The sequence below is a fragment of the Centruroides vittatus genome, unplaced genomic scaffold (assembly GCF_030686945.1).
Source record: "Centruroides vittatus isolate TY-2023 unplaced genomic scaffold, ASM3068694v2 scaffold_490, whole genome shotgun sequence".
Lineage (NCBI taxonomy): Eukaryota > Metazoa > Arthropoda > Arachnida > Scorpiones > Buthidae > Centruroides > Centruroides vittatus.
This window is the reverse complement of record NW_027122711.1, coordinates 928,752-955,843: the sequence shown is the minus strand read 5'-3', so window position 1 is coordinate 955,843 and position 27,092 is coordinate 928,752. Positions and strand designations below refer to the sequence as shown.

At 25.3% G+C, this 27,092-nt stretch overlaps 1 protein-coding gene across 1 annotated transcript in view; it reads right to left on the bottom strand.

The window, feature by feature from the left end:
- The window catches only part of LOC136989363 (lachesin-like), a 214,318-nt gene that overhangs the window by 125,136 nt on the left and 62,090 nt on the right, over nt 1-27,092 (bottom strand). The window contains exon 2 of the mRNA XM_067287479.1: nt 4,609-5,080. Coding sequence (XP_067143580.1) covers nt 4,609-4,723 — 115 coding nt within the window. The 5' untranslated portion in view covers nt 4,724-5,080. The remainder of the gene's footprint in view (nt 1-4,608; nt 5,081-27,092) is intronic.

Below are 27,092 nucleotides of genomic sequence, written 5' to 3'. Positions count from 1 at the left end.
TAAATATATTTTGATGAATTCTGTTTACTAAACATAATTTTATTTTTATAATTTATAAATTATTTATCCTTTATGTTTTAAATTATTAATTAATTAATTAAAAACAATTTTTCCACACATTCTATATTTAAATTAGGTAAACAACAACTTATATATATATATATTTGCTAGCTTACAGTATCTTATAGTTTTTTTTTTTCTATTTAAAGATTTATTATTAAGAAAAGAATGGAATCTCTAAATATATTTGACTCCATGAGATAAACATTTTAAATAATTCATTCTCGATCACTAACAATAAGCAAATTAATTATTACCTTTCACGTAAATAAACACTTTAATCAAAATTAGAAAAGTCAAGTTAATACCTTCAAGAATAAGAAGGAAAAAAATATATTTGCATTGATAAATCTTTAAAGAATCATAAACAATTAGATTTAAAGTTTAAAAAATCAAATTTGAATTGATTAATTCGTTTTTAAATTGATTTATATATAATTTTTAGCCTCTTATTTTAAATATAAAATAAATGTTTTAAAGAATTAAAAAAAAGTTAGACGTCTTAATTAATCTCTATTAAAAAAACAATAATATTTCTTTAAAGTTATAAAAGTTTTTGAGTAATTAAAACATCTTTAATAATATTTTCAAATAAACTAAACTCTCTAAAGAAATTTTACTTGCAAATTAAGAGAAGAGACGGAAAAGAGAGTAATAGATTACACAAACAATTAAATGTTTTGGAAAATAAAAACAGAGCAAAGGACCATTTGTTATATCTTATGAACAATTTGAAAAGATCGCCTAAAGAAAAACGTTCTAGTTTTCAGTAAGACGAATGGTCTGAGTGATTAAACTAGTTTTGAATGGGTTCCTTTTCTGTTTCTGCTTTACTTCCACGATTAAAGTTTACATTCTCTTTGGTTTCAATCTTCACCTTAGAGCTGGCAAACAGGTGAAACGTGTAGTGAACCATACCCTCCGGGGAACCGAGAGACAGTCAATTTCCCATCTAGTTGACACCCCTACTAGCATGTTAGAGACTTTCGCCCTAGGGAGGTGGTCTTTGCAATCAACACTATACCGAGCTTCAAGGTTTCTAATGAGTTCCAGTTAAAGTGACGATTTCTACGCCATGTTGCAATCTGTTCGTTCCTCTTCACAAGTGATGTAATGAGAAGCAGGACATTTCGATGGTCGCTACAGGATGGGTATACATCGTGAGCCCCACCTACAACACCTACATCCGCTCTTCCTTTCTTATGTTGTTTCATCTTGTACAAAGTGGATATAACCTAACCAGTTGGGATTCGAATCTTTGATTATCTAACTGAATAAATCTTTGACTTCTTGATAGTAATAGCTTAAATAGCGTAAAGTTTTCGAAATTACTGTGAGTATTCTTTCATATCATTACGAATATATTTTCGTTCGTCGTAGGACAGTAGAGAGATTGTAGATACAGAGATGTAAAAATTTATATTTTTTGAATCTAGTTAATTTATATTGTTAATAAGCGATAATCTGTCTAACTTATAAGTATGAGAACGTTATTAAAATTATAAATATTAAATTTTCTTTATATAAAATTTATAGCTATGTATCTTATATTTTATAAGAGCTTAATGGAGGTATAAAGCTACAATATTTTATTTATACAATTTTAAATAATTTAAAAGCTTAAAGGTTTTGAGTTTTAATTTTAAAAAATTCGAAATTTACTAATTTTTTTCTTAAACTATCAAAACATAATCTCTAATTTTTAGATTTTTTTTTAAATTTGATTCTGATGTAACGAAATTACAAACTTTGATGTTTCTACTTATGATATTACGTTAAATTACTTTTAATCCTTTAAAGCAATAATATTTTATTAAAATTTATGTAATAAAAATAAAACTTTTAACCATTACATAATAAGGAAAAAGAATTTCTCGAAAGATTATTTATCAATAAACATCCTCTGATACTCACCATTGGCGAATGAAATGATTATTTTAGTAATAAATATTTATGTTCCATGTAAATTAAGTATATTTCTGTCATAGACATTCTAATTTTCATTTTTCTAATGAATTTTAAATGTAATTTATTTAACTAGTAAAGTATAAAATGAAGCAAATATGAATCAAATAAGAAATATATAAATAATTTAATTTAGTAGAACTAATACTTTTTAATATATATATTAAGACATTAAGACATGATTTATAATTCGTCAATTCTATCTGTAAACAATTAGTACGAATTTTATTTATATGTGTACAGTACATATACATATATAGTTAAATAAATTTTCAATTGCTGTAAATGTTATCACACATCAGCTATTCCAACTTTGCTATTTCCCTTAGGCGAAGTATTGAATGATATAGAGAATCCCTAATGACTTATGAGAGTTTCTTTCAGTTGAAAATCATAGATACATTTTACTTAATGCTGAATAGGACGGATTACGAAAGGGAAACGTCGAGAGAAAGAGAGGAAATATCACCGAACTGGGATTTATTTCACATTAGTTTATGCTTTTACAGTTTTGAGAGATCTTATAATGGAAAATGAGTTGGATTGAGATATTATAGAAAAATCATCCACTCAGATTTATCTTTTCTAATAATGTAATTTGATATTTCCGGAGATGATATGAAAGAAAATGTTCGATAATGCATGTCACTTCGAAGAGGTAGTTTACCTCTTGCCAATTTATCAATTTGTTCTTTTCCTCCCCCTCCTTCATTTTTTACTTTATTGATATCCTTAACATGAATAAATCTAAATATATTTTATTCTCATTATTAAAACACATTTCTCTCAAAAATTATAAAAATATAATGTATATACAGATTAATAATTGCTGAATTTACTCGTAAAATTTTAAGTGTTTATTTTTAATTTAAAAAAAAAATTATATAAGTTATAAATTACCGGTAGTATTGAATAAAAACACCAGATTTATTATTTATATAACAAATAAAAAAATTACTCGAAAAATAAATTATTTAAATTATTTTTTTAATGTATAATTTACTTTGTAATCATGTTTAATCGAGTTTATCGTTTCAAATAATAATGTAATAATTATATAAAAATTTAATATTTTTAATAATATTATTATTTTTTATTTAAAAAATGAAAAAATAATTGTGTAAATAATATTAATTTGAAAAAAAATAATGTAAAAAATAGAAATAATTTTATTTTTTTAATAATTGAATTAAAAATTATTATATTTATTGATTATTAAAATATAATAATATTTAATTTATATAGATTATTTAATTATTAATATAAAAATTTAAAAAAAAAGCTATTAAGAAAGAAATTATTCATATCGAAGCCCTGGAAGAATGTTTGTTTCCATGACATTATGTGTTGTGAGAGGAAGTATCATTTACAGGTGCATAGACGACTGTGTTATATTATTCGATACCAATACCGTAATGTAAATTTGCAGTATCGCACAGACAATTTAACATATCTACAGAATTAAAATTTTATTAAGCAATAAAAATTTATGTTTATAAAATTGTTAAGGAATAGATATAAAAATGTGATTATTTTAATTTATAATTTACGTTAGACATATTTTATTTAAACGAAATTAAATTAAACATAAGTAGGAAATCGTAAAATAATAGCACGATAAAGTATTTATCTTTGTATAATTCATAGCGAAAAGAGAGAATTACAATTTCATTTATAACTAAAAAATAGTTTGGATGTAAAGACGAAGATTTAAAGGATTGTAAGAGAAAAGATTTATCCTTTCCGTGGATTTGTTTTGAAGCCCAAGCGATCAATATATAAAAGCTGATTTTCAGAATTTCAACTGCTAATGTCTGTTAGTGTAGAATAATTCTAGCAATAATCATTAGTTATTCCTGTCACGTTCTTCTGATGTTTCTGTATAATGTAGACAAGAACCTACAGTATGTACACCGCATAACTTGATGGCAGCTGTTTAATATGGCTAATTGAAAAGAATACAGGGTATAAAGTTTAATAACCGAGCTCCACTCATAATTTACTACTATTGATAAATCATTAATTTTATTTTGCTTACACTCATTATTCCCTTTCCCAAAACACACAAAAATATGTGAAAAAATTATATATATAAAATAATTTTTAATTATGTTTACTCACTAAAATACTATAAATCATCGAAATTAATTATTTTAGAGAATACTCGAGAGGTTTATTTTCCGCCGAAACGATATATTATGTAGAAATTTTACATTTTTAGTAGATTTTTTTTTCGAATGTTTTAATTACGTAATTTAAAAATTATTACCATATTTTGTAAGGAGAGCGTTAAATATTTTATTTAATCCCAAGTTTAGTTTCTTAAAAAGACGATTTAATTTTGTTTGGCAGAATTTATTTTGAAATCTTAACTCGACCATTGCTAATGACAACCTTGTATATAGAGGTAACTGCCTCTGACAGGAAAAGAATAGCAAAGGAGACATTTTAGTAATGAACGTTCGAGGTCAAGTTAGATTCACATCATTTTATAAATGAGAATTTACGCTTTCTCTTCATTAACAGTACAGCATAGGTGTATAAAATTACTTGGTTGATTTTTATAATAAAAATTTCACTCACCTTCACACTGGACTATTGATAGGACACATAAAATTCCTAGCATAAGGAAGACAACTCCTCTGGCCAAGTACGCGGGGAACATCCTGAGTTCTAGCTGTGAGGAGTTCGGCGCCATCAACACTGCTGCTAAAACGATTCACACACACACACACCAGTCAACACGGTGTTGGCATGACGTAAATGCACCACGCGTAATCTTACGCGTGACACTCACCATATACGCGCACTTAAATAACGATTCTCGGGTATCACCTTATGGTTCGGGGAGGTTGTTTAGATATTTAGCCTCTTCCAACCGGCGACTAGTGAAACCTCCTCCTGCAGGCAGGTTTGGAGGACTGTGCGACCTCTGGTGGCGTAATTTGGAGTTATAGGACACGTGATCGTGTTTGGACTCCTGCCAAATGGAAGCTTCACTGCACGGCACTGGTCGAAATGAGGTGATGGGTCAACCTAAGTCCATAGGGCACACCTGTAAGATACAGAAACTTGATTTATTTAAGGTAGTATGTCAGGATATACGATTTTCCTGTAAGATAAGTAAGTAAAGATGTATTTGAGAGTATTATTATTACATCTCCGTATCTCAATAGACTAATCCCTATAGAATCGTAGAAAAAATTCGGGCTATAATTGTTAAATTTTTTACGATACAAAATTAATATCTAGAGGAATTTTTTTATCTGATGTAAGCTCTTATTATCAGAAAAAAATTAAATATACATTTAATTTCCCCAACATTAAATCTTTTATTTTTATTATTATTATTCGTGTGTAGCCTATCAGAAGCATATGTTTTATTTTTAAAATAAATCTATAGGAAATTATATAAAACAATTTATTTAATAAGAAATTTTATGAAATAAAATTAAATTAGCTTATTCACAAAGAGGTAAACAGCAATCCAGTTAATTATTTTTTTCTCTTTGTTTTCAATTCTAAATTGAAACCTAAACCACAATCGTCATAGTCTTCTTGTCTAGCAAGAAAGAAATCTAGAACTTAACCGTATTAATGATTTCTAAAAATAGCTTTCTTATGTCTTAGACAAAATGAAATCGGAACTATTTGTCCAAATTTACAGCAAGTTCGTAAAAACCTATTCCCTGATGGGTAATTACTCAAGATAGAAAAAAAAAAGAAAAAAGAGAGTGACTATAGACCATTGTGTCCGATGATAACTACCGTCACAAAAGGGAGAAGAGTCATAGATTACGCACAAACTGGAAGTTAGATTCACCTTTTGCTATCTAGTGGGCGATTTGATTTCCTTTTTCATCAATTAGCAAGAAGTCCCATAATTTTTTCATGCCTTGGGATACAAATAAAGTTAAATAGATCTCATTAGAATTATTAGGGCACATTATGCAGTTTTATTGTTTTAAAATGCTGGCAGAATTAAAAGAAAAATTAGTTTACTCGATAAACTTTGCATATATTGCTCAATGTTTACTAGATATCATCAAAGATACTCGTCTAGAATATTTTATCACGCAGTTTTCTTAGTTTATATTTGCCAATTATTCAAAATATCTATATTAATTATTCAGTTTAAGATATTATCATCAATAATTCTTGTAAATGTATTCCTTAATAATTTTCCTAGGCCATTCACTAAAATAATTCATCTACTTAATCTTTTAAATAATTGTTTGCATGACTTAATATAATATAACTTTATAAGCAATATTCTGGCATGGTCATTCAGCTAAACTCGTACTAAATTTTATTTTTAGTGTATATAAAATCGAATATATATATATATATATATATATATAAAATAAATAAATAAGAAATTTTGATGTGGATTTTCGATTAAATATTCAATTTATGCTACGAAATACAGTAAAAGAATTATTTTTTCTGGCCATTTTTTATAGAAAACTATCAATTAAAATGGCATATATAAAACTTATATTAATAATTCAAGTTTGTTTTTAGAAGCTGCACTTTCAAACTTAGAACAATTTCAGAATTTCATACCCTCATCTTATATTCTGCTTTATTACTTTCCAATACTCATTCACTTGATTTCTTGAAAAGGAAAATAAAAGAATAAAAAAATAAAAGGAAAAAAAAAATTCCTTCTACAGTTTCTTTTCATATTTGATGCATAAAATTCATCACTTTCTAGAAACTTTGTTATTACTAAAACTTAAATATAAAAAAAACTATTTACAATAAAGAATATTGAAAATATTCAATCTTGAATTGTAAACAGATATCTTAAAATATATATTATTTACAAACAGAAGAATATGCTTATATATTGAAATAAAATGAATATACATAAATAATTTTCTATACAGAATATAATATATATATATATATATATATATATATATATATATTAGTTTATAATTTAAAAAATAATACGTTAAGTTTTATATTAAAGTGAAAATTTGCCAGGAGGATGTAGAAAATATCAATAAATCCATTAGAAATTGAATCGTAATGATACAATTTCGTGTATTCGTTAATAATGAGATGAGTTATGAGTTATTTTCGATTAGAATATTTAAATTAATTTATAGAAATTGGATATTCATTACCTGTTTTTATTAAAATATGACCATGAGGCATAAAAGTATCATGAAACATTTTTATAATTAATTATTGTGGTAAATAATGTTTACTAATTAAAAGTATATTGAATAAAGTATAATTAAATGCCATTACTTTGATTATTTTATGATTCATTTCGTAAATAAACATGTTAAAAATCGATTGATACAGTTAAATTTATTTTATTTTATTTCATTTCAAAATTTAATTATTTCTGAATTTAGAATTTTAATGTTTTTTTCTGTAAATCTTAAATTAATATTTTATTTAAAAAATAATACATTTACTTATTATTTTTTTTATTACAGTGAGAAAATGAAGTAAAATTTTATTTTATGTTTTTTTTCTGAATAAATATATAAATCAGAGGTAATAAAATATATTATATAGAACTTGTTTTTTTAGAAGCATATTAAAACAAACAGACATTCAGACAGACGAAAATAGAAAATATAAATGCATAGTAATGAAGATCAAGATTTTTTTTGGAGGGAAAAACGTTCAAGAAATTGAAGTTTTCATATTCATCCGCAGCGATAAAATCATAAAAGGATAAACTAAATTAAATTTATTTTAAAAGAGACGAAACAATTTTCATGTCTTGGCAATTAGTTAATGCACCAATAACACTAAGTAATAATGCTACTATATGTATAAATATGTGAGAAGGCAATAAGTAAGTCTTTATATTTTTGTAGAGAAGTTGTCTTAACAAATATTTAAAGAAAAGAACAAAGAGCGTGTTTATAAGAAAGAATGGTTGGTGTCAAGGAAGAGAGATACCATCTGTCCTCTCCTTTTCTAATTAAGAGCCCGAAGTCGGTTGACAGTAAAGAAGCAAACCAAGCAAATAACTGAGATGGGTCTACTTCTGTTATATAGGCTAACCTTATCTTGCAAACATTCGAAGAAAGTTTGCATTGAACGTATATCTCTTTCATCAATTATTATGATTAAATATTTCATTGATGTAACTTATATTTAACACGAATTTAAGTTAGTATTATTGTTTAATTTGAAAAAAAAACGTAAAAAATTGTATGAAAATACCATACGTTATTATTGGTTTCATATAAAGAACAAGTCTATAGATAATATATATAATAATCAATAAATAAAAAAAATTAATATATTTTTAACATTTCAGTTCACGAATTAGTAATAAAGTTACGAGCATTTATATATTAGCAGTTTACATTAATTTGATTGGTTGTTGCTGCGACCTTGAAAGCGGCGTTAGCCTATTGTATTAAAGAAAATTAAACTATTGAACTCTTTTCTCCATTCCCGTGCTACAGATCATTTATCTTTGATAGGACCAATTGTGGTTCTATCAATGATGGATTTTCTCCCTTATCCTCCTCCTCCATTATTGCACTGTTTAACAATTCACCCCATAGGACTATTTAATACAAAACTGTAATGTCTTTCCAATAGACAATTTACATTTAAAATCATATTAAAATAATAAATAATTATTTAAAACAATTAAAACTTTTTAAAGAAAAAAACACACACAGTCCAAATAAATTAATATTATATTTTACAATTAAGGAGGAGAAAAAAAAACAAGAAATTAAATTTTAAAAAAGTAATCATATTATTATAGGGGAAAGAAAGCAAAGAATTAAACATTAAAAATTAATTTGTAATTATTTTAAACGAAGAAGGAGGGGAAAGAAAGAAACTTTAATAACAACAAAAGAAACTACTAAATTAGTTTTAAAATTTAATTTTAAATTTATAACAAATTTTGCGAGAAAAAATCAATAATATTATTGATTTTACTTCATAAAATTGTCATAAGTTTAGCAAGTTACTCATTTTTAAAATTAAATAAAATTTAATTCCTTTTTTTTCTCCTCTATGCATATGTCATTATTTACTTATAGATTTTGAAATTTTAATTATTATTTATATACATACAAACATACGTACATACATACAGAATCATAATTTATAATTCTTTAATATATATATATTATATATTATATAATGTATATTATATATTCATAAATAAATCTAGGTATCTCCTTTCTATGTTATTATGTTTCATTTTAAACCATAATACTCTTTCAAAAAAATTGTATTTCAAAGAAATGAAACTTTTGAAGAAACTATTTTTTTTTTCTTTTGAAAGAAAACATACGTGATTAGTTTCGACGAAGAAATCAATACTATTGATCCAAAGTATGCAAATTTAAATCTTGAATAAATTGAAAAATGTTCTTTACTTCTGAAAATTTTTTCCCCTTCTTTATAAAACAAATATAGTATTTTTGTTCTAAATACAAAATTCTTTGCAAGATTATGGTGCATAATCAACTATTTTTTTATATAAATATATACTTCTTCTTATTATTGTTATTCCTGATTTTTAAAAACATATTTTCACATTTTTTATTAAATTAATAAACATTACAAATAATTATTCAGTCGAATTTTTTCTGTTTTATTAAATACCAATTATTTTAAATTGCTTATTTATTTATTTCAATATTCAATTTAACGATTAATTCATTCATAATTGCTCATTGAGTACGATGCAAATGATAATTAACAAAAGCATATTTTTAAAATAAAAATTCACACATTTTCAAGTGTATTTTTGATCTTTAAAATTAGCCATTTTTTGATAATTTTATTCTAATTTCTTTGAAATTATCTTAAAATATGAGTACGAAAGTAATAAATTATTATTATTATTATTATTATTATTACTATTTACTAAGCTCAAGAAGCAGAATTTATAACTTAAAATTATAAATAAATTATTAAAAGTTAAAATACAATTGTGAAAATATTGTACAAAATTAAAGACATGCTTTGTGTTAAAAATTAAAATTTTTTTTTATTACGCTTACCGATAAAAAAAAATCGATTTTTTTCCCTTTAAAAAATTCTTCTTTAAAATGCAAAAATACAATAAAAAAGATCTAAAATTTTACTTTTAAATTCCCTCATGTACATTATGTGTTAAGTGAGCGATTCATTCACCCATTATATATTAAAGAATCTTTCAAAGAAGAATAGCTTATTTTCTGTATATTATATTCGATTTTTTTTCCTGTATTTTTACTTTTTCATTATCCTTTTCTACTTCACTTTAAATTAGTAAAAAAATATATATATCGAATGTGTCCTTTAAAAATTATAAGAAATATATGAAAAATCACATTTCAAAACAATGCTAAGCACGTATATTTCTTTTCTCTTCCTTTTTTTTGAAGTAATTTAAAAATAATTCAGTCAGAAATGCATTCTTCAAACCACCGATTGATTCTACATTTCTCCTCTAAAATTTCAGCAAGTGGAAAAAGCTGAAAGACGTCAAATCTTTCAACTTTTCTTTATTCTTTTAGAATTTCGCTGAATCATCCAAAGTCAACTTCTAGAACGTCACTCATCCTTAAACCAGTGAATCATCATCATTATTATCATCATCAAGAAAAATTAACTTTATTACTCTGCAGTTATTATTATTATTTATTTATTTATTTAAAGGTATAATTTATACTTAAGTATTTATAATAATTTAAATTAATTCTAAACAAATACAATATTATAAACGTAAGAATCAATTGTTTATCATTAACTTTCTATAGCAATTGATGCAGGTGGAAGTATCAATGTGATAAATATTGACTCTTTTTTTGGTTCATTTGTAATAATTTCCTGCAAAGAATCGGTTTATCACAATCATTCTTTCGATCGGCATTTCTCTAACATTATTGATTTCTTCAGCATTTGTCGAATTCAAGTTGCTAGAGATGGTGAAGCACTGCAACCTAGAAAATTAAATAAGAGTGTTCACTGACTCATAGGTCAAGTTTCTTCCTAATTAGAGACAAGAGAAAAACATTAACTTTTATAACTTTTATTCCTTTTTTATTATTATCATTTTTCTTGCTTTTTTTCCTACGATTTTACTAGTAATTGATTAGAAATTCAGCACCGATGATGATGATTGTGATGAAGATTTTTATGCTTGTTGAACGTAATGAGGCGTGTTAAAAAGTTTGAACTCATTTGCGATTACTTTTTCTTTTCTTTTTTCTTTTATTATTTTGAAATACCTTTTTTGGACCTTTACAAAAATCTTGAAATTTAGCATTCCGTAACATTTCGGTTTCTTTCCACGTATTGTAAACTCAGGACAGTTCTGTAAGAAAAACTGTTTTCTTTTGTTGGCTTTTGGGTTACCAGTTACGACACACATGGATCTAAGATCCGTTGGAAGAATTCCAACAAAATTTTGAAGGGACTCTTGTACTTTCTATTACATATCGCCATCTGTTCTTTTCCAAAATTCCTTCTGATCCAGGGGTGGATGCATAAATTGTAGTTTAGTAGACTTTTTTCCCATTTCTTATAAAAATTGAATGACGTTTGCCATTATAATTCTAGAAACAGATATGTTTATGATAAATTGTTATTTCTATTGTTTAAAATAAAGTTTTTATTTTTCATATACTTTGTGTGTGTGTTTTTTTTTCCTCTTTGTTTATTCTAAATATTAGAAAAATAATTTTTCTTAACGATATTACACGATACTCACTAATCCCTGTTCTAATAGATTTATACATTCTTAATAAACTTTTTATGTTAAAATATTCTTTACTCTTTCACATTTACGTTAGAGAAAATATAAATTTATAAAAACGACATCATTCAGAGCTTTAGGAGAAAAAAACAATCCCCTCTACATCATTAGTAGCTTCCATTTTTTCTCTCGCTTCTCTTCTAAAGTTTAAAAACGAGATAAAAATTATTAAAAAAATAAATATATTTAAAAAATTATTAATGTATATTTATATATTTTTCTATCTCCGGCTTACAAATTAAGCAACTACAGAGGCTGATAACAAGTTTTCTGTTTATTGTACAGTTAAAAAATTCGATAAAGGAACTAAACTAAAAACAAGCGTAGGAATAAAATATATAGAAAATTTTTGTCCTTGGACAAAGCAATTACTTCTGCGCTTTTTCTTAAATAATCAGTAGCCGCTGCAAGTTGTAACTATGTTAAAAAATTCTTTCCCACATGGGTGTGACAGTTCATTAGGCGCGGTTAGCAGTATTGATGAAGATAGTCATTATTCAAGTAGTCTAAGATGCCTCTAGCAGTCATAAAGTCTGTTGCTGTGGTGAATCTGATCGAACCATTGTAATTTTTTTTGTCCTCCCTTTTCATATATACATGTGTGATCTATCGGAGTAAACAGAGCATATAATGTGTCTTAATATGATTTGACTGCATTCTATCATTTTGATTCGCGTGGTTAGTAAAGTGCTAGATTGAATTTGTCCTTCCAAAATTGGAAATAATTACTATAGTAGCAACAGTAATAGCAACTTAAGAGTGGTGGTTTACCTCGTTTTTTTGTTTTGATTCAATTATTTATAAAGTTAATTTTATATTTAGGGTGCGGTTAGAGAATGAACATACTTAAATATTAAATGACTATAGGTAATTTACTTATATATATATATATAAATTTTCCCTTAAATTTGTTTTTATAGCTATTTAATTTAATGCTTTTATAATGTCCTTTATTAAAAAAATTGTATGACTTTTTTTCGCGGAAAATTTTCTGCATAAATATATATTTATATTTTATCTATAAGGGAAAAACTAATTTTCCCTTATAGATAAAATATTCAAATTTTATGATTTTAGATAATTACAGCTATTCAATTCGCTCTGAAATATTTATAAAGCTTTATATTACATGAATTTTTAAACGGTTTGTTCAGGTGCTAGATTTTATTATTATTAATTCTCATATAAATTAAAGTTTTATAATAAAAGTGTAAAGTTTAGATTCTTCTTCGTCTCGTAACAGTAGGATAAAGAAGGAGACAAGGGCAAAATTGGAGAGGTCAAAAGTCATCTATATACATGTTATACTAAAAAGAATACATACATGGCAAATAACCATGCTTATCAGAGTTTTGTGTTTCAAATAAACAACAGTGAAGAATGAGGTGTACGTGAAAGTTAGAAGCTAAAAGAAACATTGACGGATAGTACAGGTTAGAAAAAAGACAAGGGTGTGTGTTTTTGTCACGGTAGTCTTTTCACCTGTCGTACTCGCTTTCTGTCATTCGAAGAGTTGAGGGCACGAAAGCGATTGATTGCTGATGTCTGGTGAAAAGATACTTTCCTTGGAAACAAAACATATCGAGTTTCTACAGTAAATATTTATTTTTACTTTTCTTTAGTTTGTTTCTACAGAATTGAGATGCGAGAAATAGAAAATTGTTCTTTCTTCTACGCACCATCTCTACCATCGAATCGAATTCACTCATGAATTTGTCATAATCTTCCTAGATTTGGGTTTAAAAAATCAAATATTTTATCGTGATATATATAAGCTTATGTTTGTCTTTCTGAATATAAATCGTAAACGATGGAGAAAATACCGTTTTAAGATGAAACAAATACTTTCTTCCTTAATTGCACAGTAGAAATTCTGTAGAGGAATGCGAGTGATATTCATTGGAGGGAAGATTAAAAAAGAAACAAGAAGGAAAAAAAGATAAAGGAAAAGTAGGAATAGTAGAAGTAGAGACTCATTCCTAAGGGATATTGCACAGTCCAATATTATTTTTTATAGATAAACCTTCTCTTCTCTAATGGAAGAAGATTCTATTCAATAATTACAATTTTTTCTCTATGATTTCTTTTGTGTTGCTTTTACTTTTTTAAAGCAATTGTTCGATCAAATTTTTACAAGAAAATCAAACGTATATATTTTTTACAGTTTTAAATTTAAATACAAGAAAAATGAAAACGAAGACAATAATTTACGTTAATTAAAAACAGATTAAAACTTACTTATTAATAATTAATTTCTACATTATTTTATTTATATCTAAATGTTATTTACGTACTTATATAATGAATAAGTAATAAATTAAAAAATAAAATTAAATGCCATAAATTATTATTTTGTATAATGTGTTCGATCGATCAACTTGTTATATTTTGGTTACTAGAGAAATTCTATAAATACACCTTATGAATTTTTAATTAAAAATTTAAAATAAAATATTAAAAAGTTCACATGTATGATAATTATTTTTAAATGTATATTTTTGTAAGAATAATTACAATATTCTTTTGTTACTATTTTATTTATAAGTTGAATTGACAATAATAGAACCAAATATACACATTACAAAGTAATTTTAATACATTTATAATTATAGATCTTGAACGTTAATTCCTTATTTTCTGTAGAATTATTAAAATTAAAATTAAATTAATTAAAAAAGATTATTAAAATTAAAGTTAAAAACAAAGAATGTTTTAGCTAAATTATAAAAATAAAATATAATAATTTAAATTTAAAAACAAGAATAAGCAATTAAGAATTATGCATAAGAATGAAAAACAAATGAAATTTTAATATTTATTTATTTTTATTAATACCTGGTAATCCAAATAAGGCAAGGGACGACCCCCCTCAGTACCAATAACAATAAGAACAATGCCATTAATTAAAACAAACACGGATAAAAATAATAACATAATACAGAAATCTTATTCTTTACGCTAAAAAGTAAATTAAAATGCTAAAATAATTATTTTAAAATGACAATAATAAACACACAAAAATAAAATAACCAACAGTCATCAAGTGTAATTATATTTAATACCAAAACGATTAACTTTTACACATATATACATAAGCGTAACCTATATATTTATATGTAATTTTTTACACAGGAAACTTTTCTAATATTCTTCATTAATGATATTAAAGTTTTTATCTGAGAGGAAATTATATTAATAAGCACAGCGAAAAGATCAAAACGAGCGCGTGCTTCACCTAATTACAAATAACAAGCAATACTTTAGTTATCATCCAGATAACAACGGGTCACACACACGCAGTTGTCTGGTGAACATACCATTGCAACCACTTGAGCATGTTGTAAGCATCTTATCGGGTCCCTTCTGTATCCCTTTTACTTCGTGTCTTGATAAATGATAGCGGTGATCGGAGTGGGCCATGCCATCGATCAAACTCCTCACATACAGCCGTCCTTTTGATGCTAATCCTACCAACCGTGAGAAATTAATAACTGCTGACATTTCTGTCTCGGTTCTGTGAAAAGGAATGATTTGCATTCCTCAATAATGACGTAAGTGAGTATAGATTTCTACTGAGTCTCTCTCTCTCTCTCTCTCTCTCTCCTTAATTAGCATGGTTCTATAGGAGAAAAGATCGTCCATATACATTTTTTATTTATTTTTCTCTGTTATTCGCTGTTTCCTCCTATTATTGACAAGCAATGAAAAGTTTTCGTTCAACGTAAATTGAAGAAATCAAGTGGCACACCGAGCTATCTGGTGTAGTTTCGGAAATCGATTATGCTTTACTTATCGCTCGTATGTGATTGACGCTGTGTGCAGTCCTTTTCTTATATAGATGTGTGTCCACTAGCTGTTTCTATACCTAGATGCATTACTCTTAAACATTGCTTATAATAAAAACTTATAAAAGTCAGATTATCGATCCTCCCGCATAAATCCCAACACATCAAAAACTTTTCGACCAAACACTGCTTTTGTTTAAAGCAATAAAAGTGTCATTCCACTTCCAAATATTGCATTTTCATGTAAATATTTATATTTAGAATTTTCCTCTCTCTCTTTTTTTAAATTATTTAAAAAAATTAAAATACCGAATAAAAAAATTTAATTAATTAATATACATACTATTTACATAAGAATTTACTTGGATTAATTTAATGTTTATAACAATGTCCCTTATTTAATCTCATAACAAATCTATTAAAAGGGATTAATAAAGAAGAATTATTAAAATTTTATATTGAAAAAAATGAGTCCAATATTTTTAATTATAAACGAAAATAATAAAATGTAATTAAAGATATTTTTAATTCTATTAAATACGTTAATTACACAATTATGATAAATATCGATTTTGTAAAGTTACATTCATGTAGTATTATTATAGTAATAATAAGTTAATATCCTATTGAATAACATATTAAACATTTAACACTTCAATAAGTCTATGTCATTGTCTGGTGGCATCACATCAATATATCCTGTATCTCTTGTCTCTTGTGCATCGAATAACATTTACCAAATGTAAGATACAAACATAAAACACCATACAAGTAATTACAATAACATAATGTTGTAAGCGAAAATATATCTTACGATCTAAGCAAAATTTTGTTAATATTGATTTCGATTAAATAATTAATTAAGTTGAAGATGATTAACGTTTTAATGCAGTTTAGAGAAATCTAATGCAAAGATAATGAGATGCGGAATAACAGATTAATTATGCGGAATGACAGACCTTTATTTAAATGATGATGATGATCAGATGATGAAAGCATTTAAATGATAATTAAACGAATTCAATCTATAAAAAAAACTAATTTATTTAATGGAGAAGGATATAGAAATTAATATTAAGTTAATTATTTATATTTTACTTGTCTAAAATAATAAATTCAGAAGAAAATAATTGCTTAAACCAACTGAAACGAATATATACATACATATATATTATAACTTAATTAATTTATTAATAATTACTAGAAAATTATTTTATCTAAATGTAGTTTATAATAATTCATACCCTGAAGGTTAGGCTATCATTAATTAATTCTATTTTAGTAAAGATAATTAATAGTTATAATTATAATTTTAATATATATATGAAACCAATTTAAATATAATAATGACGATTATAAGTAATTTAAGCACACTTCAACGAATAGAATTTATCACCAAATAAGATACAACAATCTAGAAATGAATTATTTATTAAAAACAATTAAATTTAAATAATAAAATTATAATTAAATATATGAAATTATAGCAAAAATTAAGTAAGCTTGAATGATGATTTTTTTTCTTTAATTAATTTTTATATCGAATTAAAAAGTTATTAGGAAGATAAATATATAATATTTTTAGATAAAAATAGTAATATTATTCTTCTTTACATTTACTTTGATCTGCATTTTGTGTGTTACGATAGTCTATAAAAGTCAATACTCGTTTCAACATTTCATTCTCTTTAATCTTGAAATGATATAGAATCATTTCACCATTTATCTAGATAGGCTACAGACCTATCTTTTCATTCGAATCAATCTATTCAATTGACGTTTAGAACAGTTATCCAATGATTTTAATACAGAACGAATTGTTAATAACGTATCTTTTATTTTTATTTCACTAAATTATATAAAAATTTATACTACTTTTAATAAAACGATTATTAATTAAATTTTATTTTTCTGATAACGAAATTGTTCTTACGTATATGTAGATATAAAAGAACTAATAATAAAACGAATTTAATTTTATTATCAAAATTTTTTAAATAGTAAAAATCAACTGGGCTTTTTTTTCTTGTATTAACGGCGATGCTTGTATTGTGTATTAAAGATTTCGTGTTCGTTCAATTTTTTCAACAAGAAAAAGTACTCTCTCTATATTCTTGTACTAAACAGGATATCTGTACCCATCTTTGATTTCCGTTAGGGTCCCGCATCATGATACCAGAGGCCTATCTTGTCTTCAATAGCTTTTGCTACAAACCCTTCTCTCCGTATCACCAATAACCTTTTTCCTTTCCAGCTTCAAAAATTCCTTAGAGGATGCTGATGATTTTTCTTATAAATTTTTAAAATAATTTTAGACTTATTTATTTATTTTTTTAATATATAAAACTTTTATCTCTATTAGATATATATACAGCCGCGTATCAACTTACTAAAATAACCTATCAAACACACATTAATTTTTAAACGAATTATATGATATAGTAACGGTAACATAATACATTTCATCACAAATGTTTATGGATTTTATATGATTAATAGATAAAGTATAGAAAATTTATCAAAGTATCTTGAAGGATTGTCAACCATCCGTGCCACCGTTATCAATAACGATATTTATATTTCACAAACCAAATATTACACTTAGAAAATGAACAACTAAATATCGTAACACCAACAGTGTACTGGATTGTTGTTAAGTAATTTACTGAAGTAACATCCTACGTGACAAATATTAGCCGTTTTAGGTAAGGTACCATAATTTACGATCGCTACAGATCCTTTGTGACTCGGACTAGGCAAACAGCACCAAAGCTGCACGAATGATTGTTGCCTTGGGCACAAGGTTAATTTTCTACGCATCTCATTTCTCATATTTACATAATTTACCAACGACTTTAGGAATAACTGCGTTGATTAAGTTGAATATACGTGACCTATGACATAAATGACCTACCGAAAATTACGAAGACAACGTAGAGAATGCGAAAAATCGAGAGCTTTTAATGAATTATTCTTTTCGACTATTACAATAATAATAATAATTATTATTATTATCATCAACTTAAATATAATTTAAGTAATTAATAACCTGAAAGTTTAACAAGCTGGTCAAATAATTCGAAATTTTATAATAATTTGAATAAATTATAAAATCGAATCTAATCTACCATACTACAGATATAGTTTATATAATATTTATAACTTAAATCAATACAACCTTAAAATTTTTATTTTTATTCTTGTAAAAAAAACATTAAAAATTGATGTGATTATCTCTGAAATAAAAATTGGATTTCGAGCGCCGATATTAGTCGATATCATTTTAATAATTCACAAAAATAAAATATGAAAATAAATAACAAATCATAAAATATTTTTCTCACATGATAAATAAATTACAAGCTACTTTTAAATTATAAATAAATATATATAATTTAATAATAAATTAGAATCGTTTTCAACACTCGAATGTATTCTTACAGTTAGTAGATACGACCTCGTAGGCCTATTTAAATATACTTAAAATACCTTATTTAGGGTTGTATCTCTATTGTTTGCCGAATAATTCAGGTAAGAATTTATCCTTTATTTCTATAAACACAATATAAATTAACACTCATATAAACTTTAATATAAAGTTCGTAAAGTCGGGCTGCAATTTTTCATCATATATTTAATTTATTTAATTTAAAGTATATATGTTCTCCACCTCAAATTAGTGGCTTGCTCCTGTACATCATACTTTTCCTTTAACAATAGAGTTATGCTGGTCATCTATCTAACACCTTTCAGGGGAAAATGTTTGAATTGAAAATTACGTGACTTCCTGTCTAGACTGGAAGTTGGTGTATATTTAATCGGGGTCTCCTATCCCCAAGATTTCTATATTTGACTTCCTTCTCGAGCTTAAGGAAATGTCGACAGACTGACAGACGGACAGACGATAGTGGGAATTTATAGGTTTACAATTTTTTTCAAATTACAGCCCAAAAAGTTTGGAGGGCCGTCGACAGGGAGAAGCTAAGGATTTTTCCCGAACTCAGGGCCCTCGTAGTTGCTACCTCTATAAAATTAATGTTATTTTTACTAACAGAAAATAAAATCTTTACGACTGATTTTTATTAGGAAAGAAACATTCTATATATTTTATTAGTCCAAAAAATTGGCTAAAGGGTTTACTAAAAGGCAAAAAAGGGCCAGGGCCCTATACAAGCTTTGGACGACCCTAAAAATTCGATACTCATGTATGTAATTTTAATGAACACATTTGTTGTACCTGAAATCGAAATGTTTTACAGTTTTATAGAAATAAAAAATACATTTGGACACGATTTCTTATGCGAATTTTATCAAATGATAGGGCTAAAACCCTAAATAAGGCAGTTCGAATAAATTCAAACACAGATTTATTTATTTAAATGAAATATTAAGCGATTTATTTCTGTTAAAAATAACTAAAATATGTGTGTTTTTTTTAAATTTATGAATAAAATATCTTTATTTTTACATTTATAATGAGCATAAATTTGTTCGTACGTATATATTAATAACATTTAAAATTTTTTGCATATCTAAAAAAAAAATAATAATTTTTAATTATAACAACAGCACCACAAAAATCTATAAAAAGTTTTACTATGTTTATTAATGAATATAAAATTTTACATATGTAATGAATGTATAGAATATTTAAATACCATCATTCATACATAAATATGTATAAAATCTTAACAAATGGATTTATTCTGTGGGAGTATTTACTACCTTTTGAATTATATAATTTTTACCTTGTGATTGTACTTTTTTTGTTGTTGTTAATTTTCTCTTTTCTCCTGAACAATTCTGTATGTGAAACTATCCTATTCATTATCACACTCCCATATGTCCCTGGGGGAGAATATGACGGTAATAAAATGAAAATTGACGTCGAGATGATTACGTCATTCACTTCCGGTAATACTACAACCGTAGGTATTCCCTTGTTTTACGATTAATATCCTGTTCTTGATATCTTTTTGCATAAAGCAACACTTCAATTCTTACACATAAGCCGATCTAGTTGTAAGATAACGACACGTAATAAATTAAAAGCATTTCTCTCCTATTCTAAATTTTTAATGTATTTTATTTTAATTAATTTTTATCAATTTATTATTTTAAAAAAAATTCAATTTTTTAAAACACAATTCGAGATATGTTTCCTTGTTTAAAATGTGTATTTATTTATTTATAATTTTTTTAAAATAAATTTTACGAGAAAGTGAGAAGAAAAAAATTAATTTTTTATTTTATTTTTAAAGCTTTATATTTAGTGAATAAGGCCGATTAATGTAAAAACACCTTAAGTAAATTTTATTATATAAGAAAAAGAAACTGTAAATGAATCTTATAGTATTTATGAATATTTAAATAATTTTTTTAAAACTTTTTTTTAAGTAGAAGTCAATCAGTCGAGCTGTAAACAATCCCTCCAAGGATCACTAATTCGCTTAGTTTGGTTCCCCTGGAGTGACAGCGTAATCTGTGTTCAGACGAGACCCACGTATCCCTAGGGTTATAATACTGGATTGAACTAACTTGCACGAAGAGGAAAAGGAAACAGTTCACCTCCTTAACGAAGTACAAATAATATCCTATTGGTAGTGTTAGATTCGTTAGAGCTATTGTATCGTTAATCCCTGGAGAGAAAAATCATTAAAATTTTGATTGTTATCTTTTCTAATAAATATATTAAAATTTGCATAAATATTCCTTAAACTTCATCAAAATATTGTTATCGGCTATTTAGTACTCTATTTATAAATTTAATTCTATTATAACTACAGTATTTTATGTGTAAAGTCTACTGTTGTGTTATATTTCATTTAATAAATTTAAACGAATAAGATATAAATAATTTAAATTTTATATCAAGTTTATTTTAATATATTGTTTTCAATTAGAAGGTTTTTTAAAAAATATTTTCTAAAACAAATAAAACAAAATAAAATGTGTAACATGCTTAATACATTATCTACCCATAGCTAAAGGTATCGATCGAAGATCGAGTGAATCATTTAAGTTTCTACTTTAATTAATGTTATAGAGCTAATCATGGAAGGATTGTTGGAAAAATTGCTAAGCTGTTACCAGATGAACGAAGAATTATCATGCTTTAATACGAAAAAGCCAACTATAATTATAATTAAGTTCATTTATACTATAATATTTATATAAAAAAAGTAGTTTAAATTATATATTTTAAGAATTAAATTAAAGTAAAAATATATATAAGTTTATTTTTAAAAAATTAAGTATACATTTGTAGTTTAAAAAAGATTAAATTAGAAGCACTTAAAACAATTTATCTACAGCGAATAAAACCAATTAACAACGTAGACATAGTGTGGCCAAAACAAAAGAAAAATGAATAATTCGTGAAAGATATTTAAAAATTATTTATTTGTTTGGCCATTACTCACATATATATATATATATATATATATATATATATATATATACAACGTATATAAATTAAAGAAAATGGTTAAAAAATCACTTTATTGTCGCATGAAATGGGAAAAATAATAGTTGACAATGGCATCAATCCACGTCGAAGTCGTTAGTTATTTTTTGAAATTTGGATGTAAATAAAGTTACTCGTGGAGAAAAGCATTAGCTTCCTGACTAGTATGAGTATTGTTTGGCAAATTTCCTTCCAAACCGTGTAGTTAAATATACGTTAGTCACGAAACAAGTTTTTTACGATCAATATTTTCTTCCACATGTATTGCACATTATAGAGTTATTTATTAAAAATGAGATATTCAACACTTCGAAAAAATTATCATACCAAACACAGTTACAAATATACAAATATAAAACGAATCTCTAACATTTAACATAAATATTTATGCTGTTTAATAATATACAGCCAGTTATTTTACTTGATCAAGCGTGTATAATGTATTATTCAAAATAGTAACCTTTAATTAATTTTTTTCCTAGTATTGCTTTATTTATGTATTTAAATAAATTCTTTAAACAGACCATTTTTAGGCATACATTGTAGTCGAGAGAGTTAATAATAATCGTTTAGCATCATCAGCAAATTTTTATGTACTTCCAGACTATTTTTAAACTATTTATTACCCAAAAAACTATTAATAATGTCGTTTTTCGGTTCGTGACCTTTATACTTTTTATGGTACGTTTAACAATAATGGATTTAACGTCGATTAACACTCGCTCACCTCACGAAATCAATCTAACAATTACCTATTGCCATTGAGATTATTTATCACCACCTCAATTCTTCAATTATAATTTTATCAGATTATATTTTTACGAATAATTTATCGGTAATACTAGTTATTTCTAGATATTCTTTATCATTTTATGTTGAATTTTCTAATGATTTTTGGGTATTATTGGTGTAGAGGTATTCTTAGAAAGTCAGAAATTGCTAGGCAATAGTCAATGTCATGAACGTGTGTGTTTACAGAGAGTTCAGTGCCAAACTTACCACGACAGCTTGTCCCTTCAGCAGCACATTGCTACCGCAATTATCTTTCAGTCTGTTCCCTTAGGCACACAGTAGCTGCCCACAACTAATGTCAAAATGTCGTCTGATTGCTACATCCCCAGTTTTCTCCTTAGCTTTTCTTTCTCCGTTTTCTATTTTTTTTTTTTTTTTCCTTTTCTATTATTTTTTTATTTTTGACCTCGCAAAATTGAGTAAATGTTTCCTTTTTTACCCCTCCTCTACTCCCTTTCTATACACGATTCACGCTTTAATGAACGACACAATTTCGAAGATTTCTCCTGAGTTTCACCTTTCGTCTGGAAATGCAGGATTGAGTGTTTAGCCATTATATACGATATATCCCTTCCTGTCAAAACCGACCGCCTTAACGATTCTGAAGCAGAAGGAGAAATTTAAGAAATATGTCTCTGGTTTCTCTTCATTAAATCTTAAAAGGAACACGATTTTATACTTGTTACGCCTGTTTTAATGTTACTTAGTCTCATTGAACTGATAAAACCATTATAGTTATTGGTTAAAAGTTATAAGTAAGATATAAAGTAATGAAATGTTTATATTTACTAGAAAACTTAAAGAAAATACTCGAAATTAGATACTTAAAATAATAAAACTTCATCATTTTATCCGCATTCTCTCCGCATCATTTATCTTCATATAACTGATACTTCCTTTATTATATTTTAATTTCATTTATATTTATTTTTACCGAGTCAACAATATTAATCAAGTTTATATTTTATAAACAACAATTTAAATAATTATTTTTAATATATATATATATATATATATATATATATATATATTATATTTATTTATTTAATTTAATTTTTATATACAGTATAGGTTACTCGAATGACTTCGCGTAATTTAATACTCTATATAAAATATTATTGATAATAAGATTTATTTTTTTTCTAATAAAATAATAAATGTCATAAGATATTAAATTTTTTATTTTTTATTCTATTTTATTTGAACTTTAATATGAAAATAAACTAAAAACCGTTTTTTTTAAATTATAACCGTTTAAAATATTTTCTTAAAAATCTTTAAAACGTTTTAATTAATTCGAATAAAACTATTTGATTTATATATTTCGAATAATTTCGTCAGGAATTAACATTTATTGACCATTGAAAATTTATGAATAATACATTAAGTATAATTATAATTAATTATAATTAAATTTACTACAGCTTAACATTGATTAAAAGCTAAAATTTTAAATTTTCCTAGTGTACAACGCTTCCATATTATTATTATTTTTTTCAAGATATTGTATGAGAACATATATTACAGAAAAATATTTCCAGTATTTTACATGTTACTACATATAACTAGAAACATAAACAAACAAAATGAATGTTCGCACAGAGAAACAAGATACAAGTTTGCGTAAAGATATAAATTTGACAGAGAAAAATGAAGTAAAACAAACAAGAATGTATTACAAAATAGCATAAAACAAAATGTGAAATATTCATAGTCTTGGATGAATAACCATGACAAAAGAAATTTTTCGCGGTTATCCAGAATGATTGAGATAACTATAGATAAACTTAAATGTAAAAAAATATATTTTGAAAATATATATATGTGTAAGTTAAAATAGTAAAAATAAAAATAAATTATGTAAAGAAGCTGGAAATATATATAAGTAAACAACCATTATGTCGGATTTACTGCATAAATCCGACGTAATAGATTTTTTAAAAAAATCTATATATATCTTAAAAATTATCGATACTTTTATTACGTAAAATCAATAATTGTGTTGTACTTTTGATGTTTTAAACGTATATTTTATAAAATTTAAGGGGTTTTTTACTATTTTATACACGTTTATCAGGTATAAATTTAATCGTGCTTAAACCAGCTTAGTTCTCTATCACTTGAGTAATACGAAACCCTCTATTTTGCCTACAGAAATCGATAAAATAAAAAAATATAAATCGAGGAAGGAAAATTTACTTTTCTCACTTAGAAAATCTTGAACTAATTTCATATTTAACTTAATATGTTACTCGTAACTCGTAGCAGAACTCTACTTTATCCAATTATCTCAATCATTACGGTATTCAGTTTCAATTCAAACTTTAATGATTTATGCTTCCAGTGCCCATATATATACTGTAATGAAATCTAAAGATATATTCTATGTAGCAATTTGACAACCGTCAGAAATGTCCCATATTATTGTCGGAGATAGACAATTCTAATATTAACAACAGTCGAAACGATTAACTAATTTTAAACAGGATATTAAGCCCACATCAGTGATGTAGAAGATGAAAATCGATTTCATCCTATATCCAATAGAAAGGAATAACGTGACCAGGTTTCGTATTATAGTCTAACAGTTCCCACCTGTAAACAAGGGTAATTAAATTTTATTTATCTGAACCGTTTGATTGCACAAATTCGGATAGCACAAATTTCTACTTCGTGGTTATATACTCGTCACGCGACCATCCTTCTATAACCAATATTTTAAAGAGGATGGTGCGATAAATACCGAATATGTATATATATATATATATATATATATATATACATTATAGTATGTTGTACTGCATTTATTATACTATATTATCATCATTAATTGAAGGAGAGGGTGTACATACAACTTTATGATCTTTACGTGACTTACTGTTTAGTTATAACAATACAATAACCGTGCTAGTTATTAGTGGAATGGATATTTATCAGCAGTTTTTTTCCTGTTTACGAGCTCAAACACCGAACAATTTTTTTTTCTCTTCTTCTTTTATAGAGTTGTTTTGTGGATAAAATAAACTCGACATTTTATATTTATACTTTAATCATAAGCTATGGTTGCTGTGCTATTAGTGGTCACGCACGATCTTTTATATTTTAATGATGAGCATGTCAAGATCGGAGTAGTGGTGTCTCTTTTACATTACTAAAAGCAATTACTAAATGCTTTGCAGTAATTATCAAGGTATTATTGAAGTAATTATCAGCATGGTTTAGAGTGCTTTTGAATTTTTGACTTTCTATCCTTAGTTATCAGCGTAATTTCGGAATTATTGTGATGAGATTGGACGCCATCAGAGTTATCTACAGATTTTTGACATATCTTGTTACGCTGGATATCCCCTAATCTCATATGAAATTTTTATATGAATAACAATATTCATCTGATAGCATTGTCCGGATGCTGTTTCTTCAGGGAGTAGAAAATTCGAATTTTTTTTTCTTTTCATTTATCAGAAGCAAACATCAATAAGAATTTTTATATTATGAGAATAACTTATAAAAATTCTTAGTTATGTTTATGTTTATATCATTCTACTTTATATAAAAATATTCATGAATTTTAAAATTACATTATTATATATTCTCAATTTCGTAAAATACTGTATATAAATTTAAAAGATAACTCCCAAGTGAGTTAAAAACTGTATAACTTCTTACACCTCTTCGTATAAAAATTGTATAAGAATAAATATGATAATATTGAAAAATTTTTAAGAGAATGTGTCTATACAACAATAACAATATTTCACATTAAAATCAAAGAATATATATATAAATATTTAGATTTATATGTAGCTCTATAGAATTATTCATGATATATTTATATGTAGTAACTGACTCGAGCTATGAAAACCTTTTGTAACCTTTCTAAATAGAATTGTTTAAATATTTTTATAAAAATTTCATATATTATCACAAATTATATGAATTATCTACTGTTTTAACACATTAATGTCTCATAATAAATAAATAATTACTCTAAAAATATTGATTTAATATTTATAAAAATTTGTTTTAGAGATTCACTTAACCTTTAAGAAATTTAAAATATATGTATTTATATATTAAATAAAAAGCTTTAATTTTTAAACAGTACTTAACTCTATAGATTAGTAAATCTAAGCTTTAAATACTTCAGCTATAAAATAAAATATTTACATGTACTTAACAACGTTTATATTTTAACAAAATTAGAAAGGAGGAGGGAGATAAAAAAAAAAATAATCTTCAATTAAATGAAGTAAAATCTCATTTTATTCTTTGT